Source organism: Chiloscyllium plagiosum, chromosome 38, assembly GCF_004010195.1.
Source record: "Chiloscyllium plagiosum isolate BGI_BamShark_2017 chromosome 38, ASM401019v2, whole genome shotgun sequence".
Lineage (NCBI taxonomy): Eukaryota > Metazoa > Chordata > Chondrichthyes > Orectolobiformes > Hemiscylliidae > Chiloscyllium > Chiloscyllium plagiosum.
This window is the reverse complement of record NC_057747.1, coordinates 6525026-6543810: the sequence shown is the minus strand read 5'-3', so window position 1 is coordinate 6543810 and position 18785 is coordinate 6525026. Positions and strand designations below refer to the sequence as shown.

The window sequence follows — 18785 nt, the reverse complement described above, 5'->3', positions numbered from 1 at the left end:
AATGGTAGACTTTTTCAAGGCACTATTATAACAGCCTGAGTCACGCTGAAAATAAAACTGACTCTGGGAGACTTCATCCAACGTGGTGCAATTGCCCTTTCTATTAGGCTGCACTGCTGCTGTTGCAACTGCAGGGTGCACAGCCAACACCCACATAGTCACATTGAGTGTGATGTAACTGCCAGGGGTGCCATAGCAAGGTGCCTGCAATAGGAGTAATAAAATGAGTGTTCTTTTGAAATATTTTAAATGAATTCAAATCCTGGGATTGCAATTTGCTTACTGCCCCATTTCTAACATGTGATGCCCATGTTCCCAATCCTCCACTCACTACTGCCCTGTAGTTCATGGTTAAGCAGTGAGAGAGTAAGGCAGTACGGAGACTCAGTGAGGGATGGGAGTGGGCCAACCAGGGACTTAGGTGAGGTTGCAGAGAGGTACTGGACGGACAATTGAGACATTGAGTGAAGTGGTGAGTGGGGGAATGAAGCTGTGAGTGGGGAAGTCAAATACAGTGGGGAGAAGGAGAGCAGGAAGCTGAGGATGCTGAGTGAAGCAGGAGAGTAGAGGATTGAATGGGTAAGCATAGAGTGAAGGATGCTGAGTGAAGGAGAAGAATGAATGGGCAAGCAGGGAGCTGAGGATGCTGAGTGAAGTGGCAGAGTAGCAATGAGCAGAACTTCAAATGTATTGAGAGTAGTGAGGTTTCCTTGGTTGTCAGTGGCACCATGCATCCACATAAAGATGGGAGTTGGAGCTGGCTTCCAGTTCCAGGTAACTATCAATGGTGCTAACTGTGCCAACATCCTTCACCAGTGTGGTGGCAGAAGATACTCTGGGTTCAGATGGCAATTATAAGTCATTCAAGCTTTTCTATCTCAGTACCACGCTCTCTGGAAACAAATGCTGCAGTTTTTTGGTAACATACTGCACATTCTACTGCATTTGTCAACCCTGAAGTACAGGTAGTTCTTCTACAATGCAATGGTGGCGTTCTTGTGCAACCCAGCATTGTAGAAAAATCACGCTTCAGAAACAGCGCTTGAAGTGTTGGCCCTGTAAGCACATTACAGTCAACACGTTTTAAAAGTTTGCGCATTAGAAACAGTGTCCCCAATTCATCAATCAGGTTACAGCGAATTTGCGTTATATCAGAAAGACCGCTATTAATGTCCCTTTTTTTCTCATTACTAAGAACACATCACTTACATTGAGCTATTTGAATCTGTAAGCAAGGTCCCATCTTGATCATTTTGCTCCTTGGGGTGGACTGCAACAACTCCTCTCCCTGCCATTGGTCGCAATGTACAACAACATCTGTATGGGCAGAAACACCAATAAATCACCAATCAGAACAAAGGAACCTTGAGTCCACCTTACTTTCCAGAATATTCGAGGGATTGATGTTTGTTTAGCCGCACATTTTAAACTTAATATTTTAATGGTCCAACAGATGTCTCCAGTAAAGGTGAGATGCTGTTCTACCTTTTTTAAAATTCGTAGATATGCAGACAACTGGAAAAAATCACTGGGTTCAGCAGAGTTGAGATGATTTTGCTGGTGCGCTTTTATATTAATGATTTTGTATTGCATACATGCTCTTGCATTAGTACACATATTGGACCTCAGTGCTATTTGTTTATTTTTCTCAATCTCCTCTTCCAACACATATTGGTGGGCGGCACGGTGGCACAGTGGCACTGCTGCCTCACAGCGCTAGAGACCCGGGTTCAATTCCCGCCTCAGGCGACTGACTGTGTGGAGTTTGCATGTTCTCCCTGTGTCTGCGTGGGTTTCCTCCGGGTGCTCCGGTTTCCTCCCACAGTCCAAAGATGTGCAGGTCAGGTGAATTGGCCATGCTAAATTGCCTGTAGTGTTAGGTAAGGGGTAAATGTAGGGGTATGGGTGGGTTGCGCTTCGGCGGGGCGGTGTGGACTTGTTGGGCTGAAGGGCCTGTTTCCACACTGTAAGTAATCTAATTGGTCTGTAACAACTGAAGAAGAGTTGTACTGGACTTGAAACATTAACTCTATTTCACTCCACTGATACTGGCAGGCCTGCTGAGTTCTTCCGCATTCTCCGTATTCGTTTCAGATTTCCAACATATTTTGTATATATTGTTCTGTATCTTCAGTGCTAAATTAGAAACCATTAAATTTATTCCTCAAAAGTCCAAGATGATTAGTGTAAATTACTATTTTCAGAAGAGATGGTTTAGGGAAGAAAATTCATATTCTAAATTCTAACACAAATTACCTCCATTTCACAACCTGGCCCAGCGGGTAGCATTTTAGTCTCAAGTAAAGACGTTGTAGTTTTTGACTTGAGCATGGAATTTAAGTTTGCACTTCATACAACCTTGATCTGGGCTATTGGAGTTGAATCGTTTTGTGGTGTAACTGTGCTACTCAAAAAAGTTAAATTCTCAAAAATTCTTTCATTATAGTTTTTGTGAGTCAGTAATCGAGTAATTCTCAATTAGCAATGGAAACAATTTCCTAATTTATTGTAGATAATCTAATTCAACTAACTCAGAATAAATTTTAGCTGCTCTTATTAGCCAATAGATCCAGAGAAATTACGTTCAGATCACAGATCTGGCACTGGTCTGAAAGCATCATGAACATGGTAAGGCCCTGTACTCCTCTGAGTCAAAGCTCATACAGGACTTCAAACTCTGAGAAATGTTGAATCAAGAAAAGACCACTTAGCCAAACCAAACAATGTTCTGAATTTAAAATTCGCATTCTTGTTTTCAAATGCATCCCTATTTCAGTAGCTCCTCCAGTTGTACTATCCTTCAAAGTCTCTGCATTCCTTCAATTTGTATCTTAATGTACCCATTTTCTTTTACCTTTGTATTTAGCTGTTTAGACCCTAAACTCCAAGGTGGTATAAAAGATTTATAAATTAATTAGTAGTCACCCCAGCTCCTGCTTGTGTCAATTAAACTTTTCCTGGTACGTAACAGAGTTCTGTATTACACTGAAATAGGAGCTGAAAGTTTGAATAATATTGTCATACACTTGTCATTCATTATGCCTTGTCTGTTGAGAAAAACATTTCTACTACTACCAAACATGTACAATGCATCGACCTTACTAACAGGTGGTAAAGACCTGACTCCACAGCTAGAAAACTGTGTCACAGCCTCTTTGAAGAAACATCATAAATCAGGATAAACTAACAAGACAGATCACCCTAAAATGAAACTGGATGGATCCAACTCACCCCCCTTCTATGGACTACCTAAAGTACAAAACCAGAGGCCCCCCCTCAAACCCATAGTCACATTACCTGGAACACTGACATATAGGCTAACTAAGGAATTCCACTGAAAACTGAAATACCTAGTAGAAGACTCATGCCACCCAATTCACCCCACCCAAGAATTCCTGAATACCATCAAAGACACCAAGATAGAAGGGGACAAAATAATGGCCTCCTTTGAGGTAACAGCCCTATTCACATCAATTAACATCAGCCTGACAAAGAAACACTGGCCACACTAGTCGAGGAAGCAAGGACACAAACACCAGACAGCACCAACTTTATCAGCAACGACAACATCCTCAAACTAGTAGACCTATGCCTCACCATCCACTTCACCTTCAATGACAAGACCTACAAACAAATCAATGGAACACCCATGGGATCACCAATATCAGGTTTCTTAGCAGAAGCAGTAATGCAGAGACTTGAACAAACAGCCCTTCCCACAATCCACCCAAACTTTGAGTCCGCTACGTGGATGACACCTTCGTCATCACAAAACAGAACAAATTAGAGAAAACCTACAACGTCATCAACAATACCCTTACCAGCATAAAATCCACAAAAGAGGAGGAGAATAACAATAGACTCCCCTTTCTAGATGTCACAATGGAACGTTGGAGAACTTCAGACCAGCGTCTACAGGAAAGCAACACACACAGACCAGAAACTTAACTACAGAAGCAATCATCCCAACACCCACAAATGGAGCTGCATCAGGACATTATTTAAATGGGTCACAACACAATGCAGCACCCAGGAACTACGAGCAGCAGAAGAAAAATACCTATGCAGCATATTCAAGAAGAACGAGGACCCAATAAACACAGTTCGCCGATTCCTAAACAATAAACCGAAACAAGCAGACACAACGCGCCCAGAAACTCTAGCCACATTACCATACATCTCTGAAATGACTGCCAGTCTACTCAGACCCCCTGGCATCATGGTAGCCCACAAACCTACCAACACACTTAAACAGCGGCTGATGAACCTGAAGGACCCTATACAAACAACCAAATTTTACAAAATACCATGCAAGGACTGCAACAAACACTACATTAGACAAACAGGCAGAAAACTAGCTACCAGGATACATGAACACCAACTAGCCATCAAAAGACATGATTCACTATCACTAATATCCTTACATACAGACAAAGAAGGACACCACTTCAATTTTGGGATAACATATCCATCCTCGGACATAAACAGAGACGTGCACGGGAATTCCTCGAGGCCTAGCATTCAAACCGGAACACCATCAATAAACACATCAATTTGTGCCCCATTTACCAACCTCTGAGACTCACTGACGATGTTACTTAGCATGGTGACGAAATGTCTGAAAATAAATCTTCCAGCTTAGCGAGCAAATTTACAACCAGAACTTTTACAGTTAATGGTAGGGCCCTGGGTAGTGCCATTGAACGGAAAGATCTAGGGGTTTAGGTACATAATTCCTTGAAAGTGGTGTCACAGGTAGACAGGGTGGTGAAGATGGTGTTTGGCAAACCTGCCTTCATCAGTCAGAGCACTGAGTACATGATTTGGCATGTCATGGTACCGATGTACAGGATACTGTATGGCCACATTTAGAGTACTGCATACAGGCCTGGTCAATTTGTTTTGGGAATGACGTTATTAGATGGGACAGAGTGCAAAAGAGATTTACAAGGATGTTACTGAAACTGGAGAGTTTGAATTATAATGAGGTGCTGGATGGATTGCAACTTTTTTTCCTGGAGCACAGGAGGCTAAGGGCTGACCTTATAAAGGTTGATAAAGTCACGAGGGGTATAGAGAAGATGACTAGCCAAGGTCTTTTCCCCAGGTGGCTGAGTCCAAATCTAGAGTGCGTAGGTATTAGGTGAGAGGAAAAAGATTTAAAAGCGACCTGAGGGGGCTACTTTTTCATGCAGAGGGTGGTGTGTATATGGCCAGAGGAAGTTAAAAATCATACACCAGGTTATAGTCCAACAGGTTTAATTGGAAGCACTAGCTATTGAAGCGCCTCGAAAGCCTGTACTTCCAACTAAACCTGTTGGACTATAACCTGGTGTTGTGTGAATTTTAATTTTGTTCATGCCAGTCCAACACGGACAACTCCAAATCATGGCCAGAGAAAGTGGTAGAGATGAGCACAATCAGAAGTCATTTGAGCAGGCATGTGGATAAGGAGAGTTTAGAGGGAAATGGCCCAAATGCAGGCAAATGGGACTAGTTCAGTTTCGGAAACCTGTTCGGCATGGATAAGTTTGACTGAAGAGTCTGTTTCCATGCTGTATGACTTCAAGATTCTAAGACCAGGCCTTTGTTGGAATTTTATTGAGGCCTGAATCGGTATGTTAATGTTGGTGCCAGTTTATCCAATATGCAGTCTGGTTAGCACCATTGAAGTATTCTCGAGCATCTAGTAAAGGTAAGGCTTTGGTGGATTTACTTTGTGGGCAATGGTGGTCAAAATGCTTATTTTTCTTTCTTGCTCTTTTCAGCAGAATGAAGGGAAATCAAATTGAGATATTCAAGATGGTCAAAGGCATGGAAAAAATAGACATGGAGTGGATGCTTCCTCTTGTGGGGCATCCTAGGACAAGAGGTCCTAGTCTTGGGATAAGGGGTAGCAAATTTAAAACAGAGTTTAGGAGAAACTACCTCTCCCAAAGAGGTGTGAATCTGTGGAATTCGCTACCCCAAAGTGTGGTGGATGCTGGGATAGTGAGTAAATTTAAGGAAGAGTAAGACAGATTTTAATTGGTAATGGGTTGAAGCGTTATGGGGAGAAGGCAGGAAAATGAGGGTGAGGGGTATATCAGGCATAATGAATAGCAGAGCAGACTCAATAGGCCGAATGGCCTAATTCTGCTCCTATATCTTTTGAGCATTGGGTTGATCTCTTGTGCAGTTATCCCTATCTGCAAATATTTCTGATCTATTGAAATTTATTATGCACTGTTCTGATTGATTTGCTCGTTGCTTGTCACATTCCTTGGTTTGGACTTTCTGTTGCTGTGTTTAATATTTCTCTCTCTGCAGTTTGATACCTAAGTGGGCCTTCAAGTCTGTCACTCACTGCTTCCTGGCACCACTAAACTTCTCACTGGTGGTTCCTCCATTTCTGGGTTTGATAACTGGGCAGGCCTCATCCTTCATCCACAGCATTGTGGTGTCTCTACACTTCAGGCACTCCTTGGTGCTTACCTCTCATTCTGTGGGTCTTGTCACGGTTTCCCACTACATAGTAAAATGAGTCATACACTGATAGATTTTAGTAAACCTAACATGTGCAAGAGAAATAAAGACAGAACACCTTCTGAAATCTAGGAGGTTGTGAAGACTGCAGATGCTGAAGAAGTCAGAGTCGATTAAGTGTAGTGATGGAGAAAGCACAGCAGGTCTGGCAGCATCGAAGGAGCAAAAGAGTTGACATATCAGGCTTAAACCTTCATTATGAAGGGACTGAAAGGGGCAACATTGACTCTCTTGCTCCTCAGATGCTGCCTGAGCTGCTGTGCTTTTTCCACCTTCTGAAACCTTACAGGTAAAGGCTACATGATCTATATGACCTGACATTGCTATGACATAGCTCCTTATGTACATGCTCAGTGGTTATTCTGAGAGTGAAAGTTTTATTAACTGTTCTGAAGAAGGATCACTGGACCTGAAATGTTAACTCTGCTTTTTTCTCTACATATGCAGTCAGACTGCTGAGTTTTCCCAACAATTTCTATTTTTGTTTCTAAGTAACCCCCTACTCCACAATAACCATATAAGATCCTGTACAATCAAGTAAAAACAACTGTTGAGGCTGCAATTGAGGAGAATAAAATGGTTAATCTGAAAATAAATAAAGCAGAACTGATTTATACACTTTCCAACTTCCAGGGCAGCTGATTCTTGTTCATTTATACATCACAACACCACCCTCTGGTGATTGAAGGCAAGGGATGAAACTTATTGACTTGCAAATTTTAGGAAGTATAAGAGTTGGGAGGTCATGTTGTGACTCTACAGGACGTTGGTTAGGCCACTTTTGGAATATTTTATGCAATCCTAGCCTCCCTCCTATCGGAAAGATGCTGTGAAACTTGGAATGGTTCAGAAAAGATTTACAAGGATGTTACCAGGAATTGTTTGTCTGTTTCAATGTATAATTTTTCAATGTATAATTTCAGTTACATCACACTCCAAATTTTGCTATAAATTCTGTGTTACGATCGAGCCCTCCACTATCACCTGATGAAGGAGCGTCGCTCCGAAAGCTAGTGTGCTTCCAGTTAAACCTGTTGGACTATAACCTGGTGTTCTTTGATTTTTAACTTTGTACATCCCAGTCCAACACCGACATCTCCAAATCATGACCAGGATTGGAAGGTTTGAGCTATAGGGAGAGGCTGAATATGCTGGGACTATCTTCCCTGGAGCGTTGGAGGCTGAGGGATGATCTTACAGTGGTTTATAAAATCACGAAGGGCATGTATAGGGTAAATAGACAAGGCCTTTTCCCTGGGGTGGGTGAGTCCAGAATTAGAGGACATAGGTTTAGGGTGAGAAGGGAAAAACTTTAAAAGGACTGAAGGGGCAACTTTTTCACACAGAGGGTGGTGTGTGTATGTTATGAGCTGCCAGAGGAAGTGGGGGAGTCTGGTACAATTACAATATTTAAAAGGCATCTGGATGGGTATATGAATCGGAAGGGTTTAGAGGGATATGGGCCCAACTGCTGGCAAATGGGTCTGGAATAATTTAGGATACCTGGTCAGCATGGATGATTGGTTTAAAGGATCTCTTTCTGTTCGTACATCTGCATGACTCTATGACTCTATCCAATGTCTTTAAGTGCCTTCATTTTTCCACCTATCTGGCAGCATGGTCTTTGATAGCGAAGTCAGATACAAAAGAACGATTTTGTACCTCTTCTTTTTAATCCCCAATTGGTCCCACATTTCTTTGACTACTATTTGCATAGAAATATTTATATATGAAATATGAAAGATATACAAACCTTTTGGGTTCCCGTTTATGTTAGCTGCTCATCCAATTTCATACTTTGGCTTTGTCCCATCTATTCCCCTTTTTAGATCACTTCTTATTCAACCTGGTTCTCTACTGTACTAAGAGCATTACAATTGCCATAAGCCTCTTTTCTTTTTCTGTCTCAATTTAACCTATAAGTCTTTAGTCATCCAGGGAATTCTATCTTAGGACGCCCTTCTTTTCTCCAGATGGGAAAGCCTCTACTCAGTAATCTATGAAGACCATCATTGTTCAATTATTGTTTTGCCTACAAATTTTGAATCAATCTACCTAGATTGAAATTTGCCCCCCTTTTTATTTCTCTACTTGATCGATTGCCTTTTCCCATAACCATTCTAAATCTGCATGCATGCATAATGTTTGTTTAGAAACAAGGGTGGATGGTTAGGGAATGGTTGGATCATTGCTCAATAAACCACAAATTAAGAGTCATCATATTGACAGCATCATTAGGGCAGCACGGTGCAGTTAGCACTGCTGCCTCACAGCACCAGGCACCTGGATTTGATTCCAGCATCAGCGACTGTCTGTGCCGTGTTTGCACATTTTCCTCATGTCTGCGTAGGTTTCCTTTGGGTGCTCTGGTTTCCTCCCACAATCCAAAGATGTGCAGGCTAGATGAATTGGCCATGCTAAATTGCCCAGACTGTCCAGGGATGTGTAGGTTAGATACATTAGTCAGGGGTAAATGTAGATTGACAGGGTAGGGGAATAGGTCTAGGTGGATTACTCTTCGGAGGGTCAGTGTAGACTTGTAGGGCCAATTGGCCTGTTTTCAGACTGTAGGGATTCTATGACATTATAAATCTATGGTGATATCATGGTCATTTTGTGATATTTGTGCTGAATGCTAATTTGGGCTGAATCCATAGGCAGTATATTAGTTATCTGGGGATTGGAGACAAAATGATTTGGGAACCCAGTCATGAAAAATGAACATCCTGAACTAGATCTTAGTTCGGAGGAAAATAAACAGGTTGGGGAAACAGAACTAAAATTCGTAAACAAATTAAAATTTATCATAAGAAAAATCAGAAAAATGATAAACAATAGTTTGTCTTTTTGCACAGTCTGCCTTTATAAAATCTACTGATTTTCCAGTTTAATATTTTGTTGAGAAAAAGAACTGTGGGAGGCAATGGGTTTGTGGCATTATCACCAGACTGTTAATCCAGAGACCCAGATAATGTTCTGGGGACCTGGGTTCAAATCCTGCCATGGCAGACTGTGGAATATTCACTAAAAACCTGGAAGCAAGAGTGACCATAAATCCACTGTTGATTATTGGGAAAACCTACACGGATCACTTCAGGGAAGGAAGCTACCATTCTTATCTGGTCTGGCCTACATGTGACTCCAGACCCACAGCAATGTGGTTGACTCTTAACTGCCCTCTGGGCAATTAGGAATGGACAATAAATACTGCCTCATCCCATGAATGAATTTTAAAAAAGTCTTCCTTTTTAGGTCAAAAATAAAACATAGGTTAATTTTAAAAATCAGCTTGAATCAGCAAACTATTTGGAGAACAAAATTAAACTGTCCTTACAATGGGTTGCTGCATGCCATAAACTGCAACCCCAACACTTCTCTGGTGGCATTTCAGCAATCCATCTATGTGGTACAGGTAAAGCGAAACATCCTTGATGCAGATGTGAGAAAAACAAAATGCTTCTCGTGTAAAACAAATGTATGTGACACATCAGTATATGGATATTAGTCGCTCATGTTTATGAAGTTCAATTAGAGAGCTGAACCATAAGATCAGGAGACCTATTCACCTTGAGGGAAGTATAGACATCTAATTGTGCTTGCATTGCAGCAGCCAAGAGAACTTTTTCCTTGTTATCATATGCAAGATATTTCTAATACTTCTCTGGCTACTCTTCTAGTGAACAACTCAGTGCTGTTGGAGTCTATCAGAGGCATCTTCTTTAGGTTCTTTAAGCATATAAAAGGGAAGAGAGTAGCTAAAGTTGGTCCCTTGGAGGATGAGGCTGGCAAGATAGTAGCGGAGAAGACAGAAATGGCAGAAAAACTAAATCAGTTTACTACCTCAATTTTTCATTGAAGGACTATTGTACCATCCCACTAGTAAAAGGCTATGCCTGTTATAGAAAGCAAAGATGTTATAATAATGTCATCGTCAATAGGGAAAATGTACTGAGTCAACTATTGGGACTGAAGGCAGACAATTCCCTAGGGCCTGATGGCCGACATACTGGTTCCTAAAAGAATTGGTAGCAGGGATAGTGGTTATAAAATCCAAAATTCCCTGGACGTTGGAAAGGTTCCAGTAGATTGGAAAAATGCTAATATAATGCCCTTATTCAAAAAGGGAAGGAGGCAGTCAGTAGGAAACTGCAGACAACTAATTCAACATTTGTTATTGAGAAATTGTTAGAATTCATTATTAAGATAACAATAGCAGGACATTTGAAAAGTTAAAACATAATCTATCAGAGGCAGCATGGTTTTATGAAAAGTAAATTGTGTTCAATTAATCAGCTAAAGTCATTCAAAGATATAACTAGCCGATGTAGTACATCTGTATTTCCGGACACATTTGCTAAGGTGTCGCACAAAAGATTAATATACAAGGTAATCTCACATGGGGTTAGGGGTGATGTATTAGCTTGTATAGAGGATTAGCTAACCAATATGAGGCTGAGACTCGAGATAAACAAGTCTTTTTCTGGTTGGCAAGGTGCAACTAGTGGGTCCAAGATTAGAATGGTGCTGGAAGAGCATAGCAGGTCAGGCAGCATCAGAGGAGCAGAAAAATCGACGTTTTGGGCAAAAGCCCTTCATCAGGAATGAGGGCTTTTCTGATGAAGGGCTTTTGCCCAAAACATCAATTTTTCTGCTCCTTGGATGCTGCCTGACCTACTGTGCTTTTCCAGCACCACTCTAATCTTGACTCTGATCTCCTACATCTGCAGTCCTCACTTTCGCCTTGTAACTCGTGAGGTACCAAGGGTTTGGTCCTTGGGCCGCAACAATTTACAAAGACTTGGATCCAGGGATAGAAAGTAATATTGCCACATTTGCAGATAACAACAAAAAGGTGAGAAAGTAAGTAGCAATGAAGAAATTTTACAAAAATTACAAGTGGATATCGATAGGTTAGGTGAATAAGCCAACATTCGGCCCATGAAATTTAAGTGTGAGGTAATCCCTTTTGATCAAAATAGAAAGGCAACACATTATCTTAATGGAGAGAGACTTCAGAGTGCTTTGGTTCTGAGAGATCTGGGTATCCTTGTGCAGGAATCAGAGTATGCAAGTACAGCAGATAATAAGGAAGCCAAATGGAACTTTGGCAATTATTACTAAAGGAATAGAATATAAAAACAGAGAAGAGTTGCTGCAACTGTACAAGGTTTTAATGAGACCATACCTGCAATATTATGTACAGTTTCTTTTTACTTCAAGGAGGGATGTAGCTGCATTGCAGACAGTTCAGAGAAGGTTCACTACAATAAATTTAGACATAAGGGTTTCGTGTTATGAAGAGAGACTGAGCAATTTAGGCCCATGCTCTCAAGAAATTAGAAGAATGAGAGAAGATCTAATTGAAGTGTATAGGATATTAAAGGGGATTGAAAAAGAAGATATAGAGAGGATATTTTGCCTTGTGGGGCAATTGAGAATGAGAGGACATATTTTTAGGATAAAGGGGTGGCAGATTAAAAATAAAAATGAGGAAGAATTACTTCTCTCAAAGAGTTGTGAATCTGCGATGGATGTTGGAACACAGTAAATTTAAGGAGGGTGAAAGACACGGTTGACAGGAGTAGGGAACCCTGGATGACAAGAGATATTGAGGCTTTGACCAGAAAAAAAATAAAGAGCTTTGACTCAGGTACAGGCAGCTGGGATCAACAGAATCCCAAGGGGTTACAGGAGTAATAGGGGTTACAGGAGTTTACTGAAGAAGGAAATCAGAAGGGCAAAAAGGGGGCACGAGATAGCCTTGGCTAAGAAGATTTGGGTGAATCCAAACAGGTTCTTTAAATATATTAAAAGGAAAAAGAATAACTATAGAGAGAATAGGACCCCTCAAAGACCAAAGTGGACATTATGTGTAGAACCGTAGGAGATGGGCAAGGTCCTCAATGAATACTTCTCCTGTGTGTTTACCATGGAGAAAGACATGAAGACTTGGGAACTTGGGGAAGTTAGTGGTGATATCTTGGAGACAGTCCATATCACAGTAGAGGTGGTAGAACATAGAACATTACAGTGCAGTACAGGCCCTTCGGTCCTCGGTGTTGCGCTGGTCTGTAGAACAAATCTGAAACCCATCTAACCTACACCATTCTATTCTCGTTCATATGCCTATCCAATGACCATTTAAATGCCCTTAAAGTTGGCGAGTTTACTACTGTTGCAGACAGTGCGTTCCACGCCCCTACTACTCTCTGAGTAGAGAAACCACCTCTGACATCTGTCCTATATCTATCACCCCTCAATTTAAAACTATGTCCCCTCGTGCTAGCCATCGCCATCTGAGGAAAAAGGCTCTCACTGTCCAGCCTATCTAACCCTCTGATTATCTCATAAGTCTCAATTAAGTCACCTCTCAACCTTCTTCTCTGTAACGAAAGCAGTCTTAAGTTCCTCAGCCATTCCTCATAAGACCTTCCCTCCATACCAGGCAATATTCTAGTAAATCTCCTCTGAACCCTTTCCAAAACTTCCACATCCTTCCTATAATGCAGTGACCAGAACTGTAGACAATACTCGAAATGTGGCCGCACCAGAGTTTTGTACAGCTGCAACATGACCTTGTGGTTCCGAACCTCAATCCCTCTACCAATAAAAGCTAACACACCGTATGCCTTCTTAACAACCCTATCAACCTGGGTGGCAACTTTCAGGGATCTATGCACATGGACAGCAAGGTCTCTCTGCTCATCTACACTACCAAGAATCTTACCAATAGCCCAGTATTCTGCGTTCCTGCTAATCCTTCCAAAGTGAATCACCTCACACTTTTCCACATTAAACTCCATTTGCCACCTCTCAGCCCAGCTCTGCAGCTTATCTGTCTCTCTGTAACCGACAACATCCTTTGTCACTATCCACAACTCTAACGACTTTAGTGTCATCCACAAATTTACTAACTCATTCTTCTATGCCCTCATCCAGGACATTAATATAAATAACAAACAACAGTGGACCAAAAACAGATCATTGCAGTACCCCATTAGTAACTGAACTCCTGGATCAATATTTCCCATCAACCACCAGCCTCTGTCTTCTTTCAGCTAGCCAATTTCTGATCCAAACTATTAAATCACCATGCCTCTGTATTTTGTGCAATAGCCTACCTTAGGGAACCTTATCAAATGCCTTACTGAAATCCATATACACTACATCAACTGCTTTACCCTCAACCATCTGTTTGGTCACCTTCTCAAAGAACTCAATAAGGTTTGTGAGGCATGACCTATCCTTCACAAAATCGTGTTGACTATCCCTAATCAACTTATTCCTCTCGAGATGATTATAAATCTTATCTCTTATAACCCTTTCCAACAGTTTACCCACAACCAAAGTAAGGCTCACAGGTCGATAATTTCCAGGGTTGGCTCTATTCCCCTTCTTGAACAAGGGAACAACATTTACTATCGTCCAGTTTTCTAGCACTATTCCTGTAGACAATGATTTGGAGACGCTGGTGTTGGACTGGGGTGTACAAAGTTGAAAAACACACAACACCAAGTTATAGTTCAACAGGTTTATTTGGAAGCACTAGCTTTCAGAACGCTGCTCCTTCATCAGGTGATTGTAAGACATAGAATTTATAGCAAATAAATTCTGTCTTACAATCTCATTCTCCACAATCACCAGATGAAGGAGCAGTGCTCCGAAAACTAGTGTTTCCAAATAAACCTGTTGGACTATAACCTGGTGTTGTGTGATTTTTAACTCTGTAGACAATGACAAAATAAAGATCAAAGCCAAAGGCTCCGCAATCTTCTTCCTGGCTTCCCACAGAATCCTAGTATAAATCCCATCTGGCCCAGGGGACTTATCTATTTTTACTCTTTCCAGAATTGCTAACACCTCCTCCTTGTGAATCTCAATCCCGTCTAGTCGAGTAGCCTATATGTCAGTATTCTCCTCAACAACATTGTCTTTTTCCAGTGTGAATACTGATGAAAAGTATTCATTTAGCGCTTCACCTATCTCCTCTGATTCCACACACAACTTCCCACTACTATGCTTGATTGGCCGTAAGCTTATTCTAGTCATTCTTTTATTCCTGATATAGCTTTAGAAAGCCTTAGGGTTTTCTTTGATCCTATCCGCCAAGGCCTTCTCATGTCCCCTCCTGGCTCTTCTTAGGCGGTGTTGGACATATTAAAATGCACGAAGGTGGAAAATCTCCTGGTCCTAACCAGATATATCCAAGAACACTGCAAAGGGATAGAGAAGAAATTAAAGGGGCCCCAGCTGATATTTTTGCGTCATCGTTAGCTAAGAGTAAGGAACCGGAAGACTAGAGAATAGCGAATGTTGTGCCCTTATTCAGGAAGGGTTGCAAAGAAAAACCTGGAAACTATAGACTAGTATGCCTAACATCTGTGATGGATAAGTTACTTGAGAAGATTCTGAGAGATAATATATATATGCATTTGGAAAGACCCGGTTTGAGTAGGAATAGTCAGCATGGCTTTGTGCATGGGAGATCATGCCTCACACATTTGTTAGAGTTCTTTGACGGAGTGACCAGGAAAGTTAATAAGGGCAGGGCGGTAACATAGTCAATATGGATTTCAGTAAGGCCTTTGATAAAGTTCCATGTGGTATGTTGCTCTGGAAGGTTAGATCGCATGGAATCCAGGGGGAGCTGACAAACTGGATACACAATTGGCTTGATGGTAGGAAGCAGAGGGTAATAGTGGAAGGATCCTTGTTGGACAGGAGCCCTGTGACTAATGGAGTGCCTCAGGGGTCGGTGCTGGGCCTATTGCTGTTTGTTATCTATATCAATGATTTGGATGAGAATATACAAGACATGATCAGTAAGTTTGCAGATTACACTGAAATAGGGGGTATCATGGACAGTGAGGATGGTTATCAGAAATTGCAACAGGACCTTGATCAGCTGGGGAAGTGGGCTGAGAAATGGCAAATGGAGTTTAATATAGATAAGCGTGAGGTCTTGCATTTTGGAAAGTCAAGTCAAGGTAGGAATTTCATGGTGAATGGCAGGGCCTTGAGGAGTGTAGTGGAACAGAGAGACCTTGGAGTTCAGGTGCACAGTTCTCTGAAAGTGGAATCACAGGTAGACAGGGCAGGGGAAAAGGCTTTTGGCACAATGGCCTTCATCAGTCAGGACATTGAGGATAGAAGTTGGGAAGTTCTGTTGCAGTTGTACAGGACATTGGTGAGGCTGCACTTGGAGTATTGTGTTCACGTTTGGTCACCTTGCTATAAGAAGGATGTTATTAAACTGGAAAGAGAGCACAAGAAATTTGCAGGCAAGAAGTGGAGAAATTAGATTAGGGATGGGTGTTTGAGGATAAATCCACATCTGTCATGTGGGAGTTTTTTTAAAGGCAAGTTGATCAGAGTTCAGAACCAGCATGTTCCTACAAGGATGAAAGATAGGGTTGGCAAGATTTGGGAACCCTGGATGTCAAGAGATATTGAAAGTTTAGTCAAAAAGGAATAAAAAGCATAGTAAGGTTTAGGAAAATGAAATCAATCCCTTTAGAAATATAAAGAAAGCGGAAAAGAACTTAAACTAGGAATTAGGAAGGCTAAAAGGGGCCGTGAAATGTCATTGGCAAGTACGATTCGGGAGACTCCTAAGGCATTCAATACATACAATAGGAGTAAGAGGGTAGCTAGGGAAAGGGTAGGTCCACTCAAGGACACAGGAGGAAATTTTACATGAAGCCAGAGAGCGGTGATTGGAACCAGAGCCAGGCAGATCTCATTGATTATGAGATCATTGATTGGCCCAGGTTAACCACCCCAATCAAGGAGCTCTGGCTGACAGATATAAACAGGAGATTCAGAAGATCTCCTCAGTCTAGGGACTGACTTTGAGTTGGCTGGTCAGAGCCCATGTACTATGCACATGTAAATAAAAGATGACTTGGTGCAGTTATTTCACAGAGAAAGTGTGTTAAGGTGCTTAATGAGGTGCAGTATTCACCAAGGAGAAGAATACGATCAAGTTTAGGGAGGGATATATTGAAATTTTAGGTATGTCAATATTAAGAAGGAGGTGGTGTTGAGTGTTTTGAGAAGAGTTAAGGTAGGTAAGTCCCTGGTACCTGATGGGATCTATCCCAGGATAGTGAGGAAAGCAAGGGAGTAGCTTGCTGGGCCTTGACAGAGACCTTTTTGTGTCCTCTTCACCATAGGAGAGGTCTTAGAAGATTAAAGAATAGTCAATGTTGTTCCTTTGTTTAAGAAGAGCAATAGGGATAATCCAGGAAATTATAAACCAGTGAATTTTACATCAGTGGTAGGGAAATTACTGGAGAAGATTCTTAGCAACAGGATTTACTCACATTTCTGAAAGAATGGACGTACTATGGATAGTCAGCGTGATTTTGAGTGGATGAGGTCTTGTCTCTCAAATTTGAGTTTTTTTGAGGAAGTGACAAAAATAATTGATAAGGGTAGGGCAGTGGATGTTGCTTATGGATTTTCCTAAAGCATTTGAGAAGGTGCTCATGACAATCTGGTCCATAAGATTATGTCACAAGGGATTCACAGCGAGTTGGTAAGCAGTATACAATATTTGTTTGGTCACAGAGGACAGAGGGTAGTTGTGAAGTGGTGTTGCTACCAAGTCACTCTGGACAGTGGGCATTTTGTGCCCTTGCCACCCTCAATGCTTCCTCCAAATGTTGTTTAATGTGGACGACTACGGATTCCTCAGTGGAGGGAGGGTGGTACATGATAACCAGCAGTCAATGTTGAAGACTTGACGGCAACTCCCTACCAGTGTATACCACTGTGCTGTCACGCCTATGGGGATACAGTGTATCCAGAGATAGTGATGATGGTGTTTGGTACTTTGTCTGTGAGATATGATTCTGTGAGTATGTCTCTGACACAATGCTGCTTGTTTATTCTGTAAGACAGCTCTCCCAAATGTGGGACTAGCCCCAGATGTTAGTCAGAAAGACCTCATGGCACTGATAAGGCTGTTTTTGATGTTGTCTTTTCAGTTACTTAGGTTGATGCGAGGTGGTTTCATTTCTTATTGAGATTTTATTGTGATTGATATAACTGAGTGGCTTGGTAGAGGGCAGTCGAGATTCAACCACATTGTTACATGTTGCCAGACCTGGCGAGGATGGCAGATTTCTTTCCCCAAAGGACATCCATGAACCAGATGGGATTTTCCAGTGGGAGTGGGTGGGGGAAGGGGTGGGTGGTGCATAGACAGAATTATACTTTATTGGAAAGGTTGCATCTCTGATTGTATAACATGCCATCATTACTTGTAAGATTGATAGCCACAGGTGAGGTGCCAGAAGACTGGAGGTTGCTTAACCTGGTGCCATTGTTTAAGAAAGGTAGTAAAGAAAATCCAAGGAACTACAGACCAGTGAGGCTAACATCAGTAGTGGGCAAGGTGTTTGAGGGGATTCTAAGGGACAGGATTTGCATGCATTTGGAAAGTAAGGACTGATTAGGGATAATCAACATAGCTTTGTGTGTGGGAAATTGTATCTCACTAACTTGATTGAGTTTTTTGAGGAAGTGACTAAGTGGATTAATGAAGGCAGAGCAATGGACTTCAGTAAGGTCTTTAACAAGGTTCCATGTGGTAGACTAGTTAACAAGGTTAGATCATATGGAATACAGACAGAACTAGCCACTAGCAAGGATCGGTGCGGGTCCATGCTTTTTGTCATTTATGTCAATAGTTTGGATGTGAATATAGGAGGTATGGTTAGTAAGTTTGCAGATGACTCCAAAATTGGTGGTGTAGTGGACACCCAAGAAGGTTATCTCAGTACAATCAGACCTTGATCAGATGGGCCGATTGGCTGAGGAGCTGTAGATGGAGTTTAATTTAGATAGATGTGATGTGCTGCATTTTAGTAAGGCAAATCAAAGGAGGGCGTATACACTTCATGGTAAGATCCTGTGGTATATTGCTGAACAAAGAGACCTTGAAGTACAGGTTCCTAGTTCCTTGAAAGTGGACTTACAGGTAAACAGTAAAGAAGGTGTTTGGAATGCTTTCCTTTCTTGGTCAGTGCATTGAGCATAAGAGTTGGGAGATCATGTTGCGGTTGTCCTGGGCACTTTGGAATACTGCATTCAATTCTGGTCTCCCAACTGAAGGAAAGATATTGTGAAACCTGAAAGGGTTCAGAAAAGATTTACAAGAATGTTGTCAGGGTTGGAGATTTGAGCTATAAGGAGAGGCTATACAGGCTGGAGCTTTTTTTCCCCCTGGAGTGTCAGAGGCTGATGGGTGACCT

At 41.6% G+C, this 18785-nt stretch overlaps 1 protein-coding gene across 2 annotated transcripts in view; it reads right to left on the bottom strand.

Annotated features, from left to right (window-relative positions):
• shld2 (shieldin complex subunit 2) overlaps window positions 1–18785 on the bottom strand; it is a 102418-nt gene that overhangs the window by 19271 nt on the left and 64362 nt on the right. For both annotated transcript variants that reach the window (XM_043678720.1, XM_043678721.1), the window contains exon 3: window positions 1210–1317. In XM_043678720.1, coding sequence (XP_043534655.1) covers window positions 1210–1317 — 108 coding nt within the window. The remainder of the gene's footprint in view (window positions 1–1209; window positions 1318–18785) is intronic.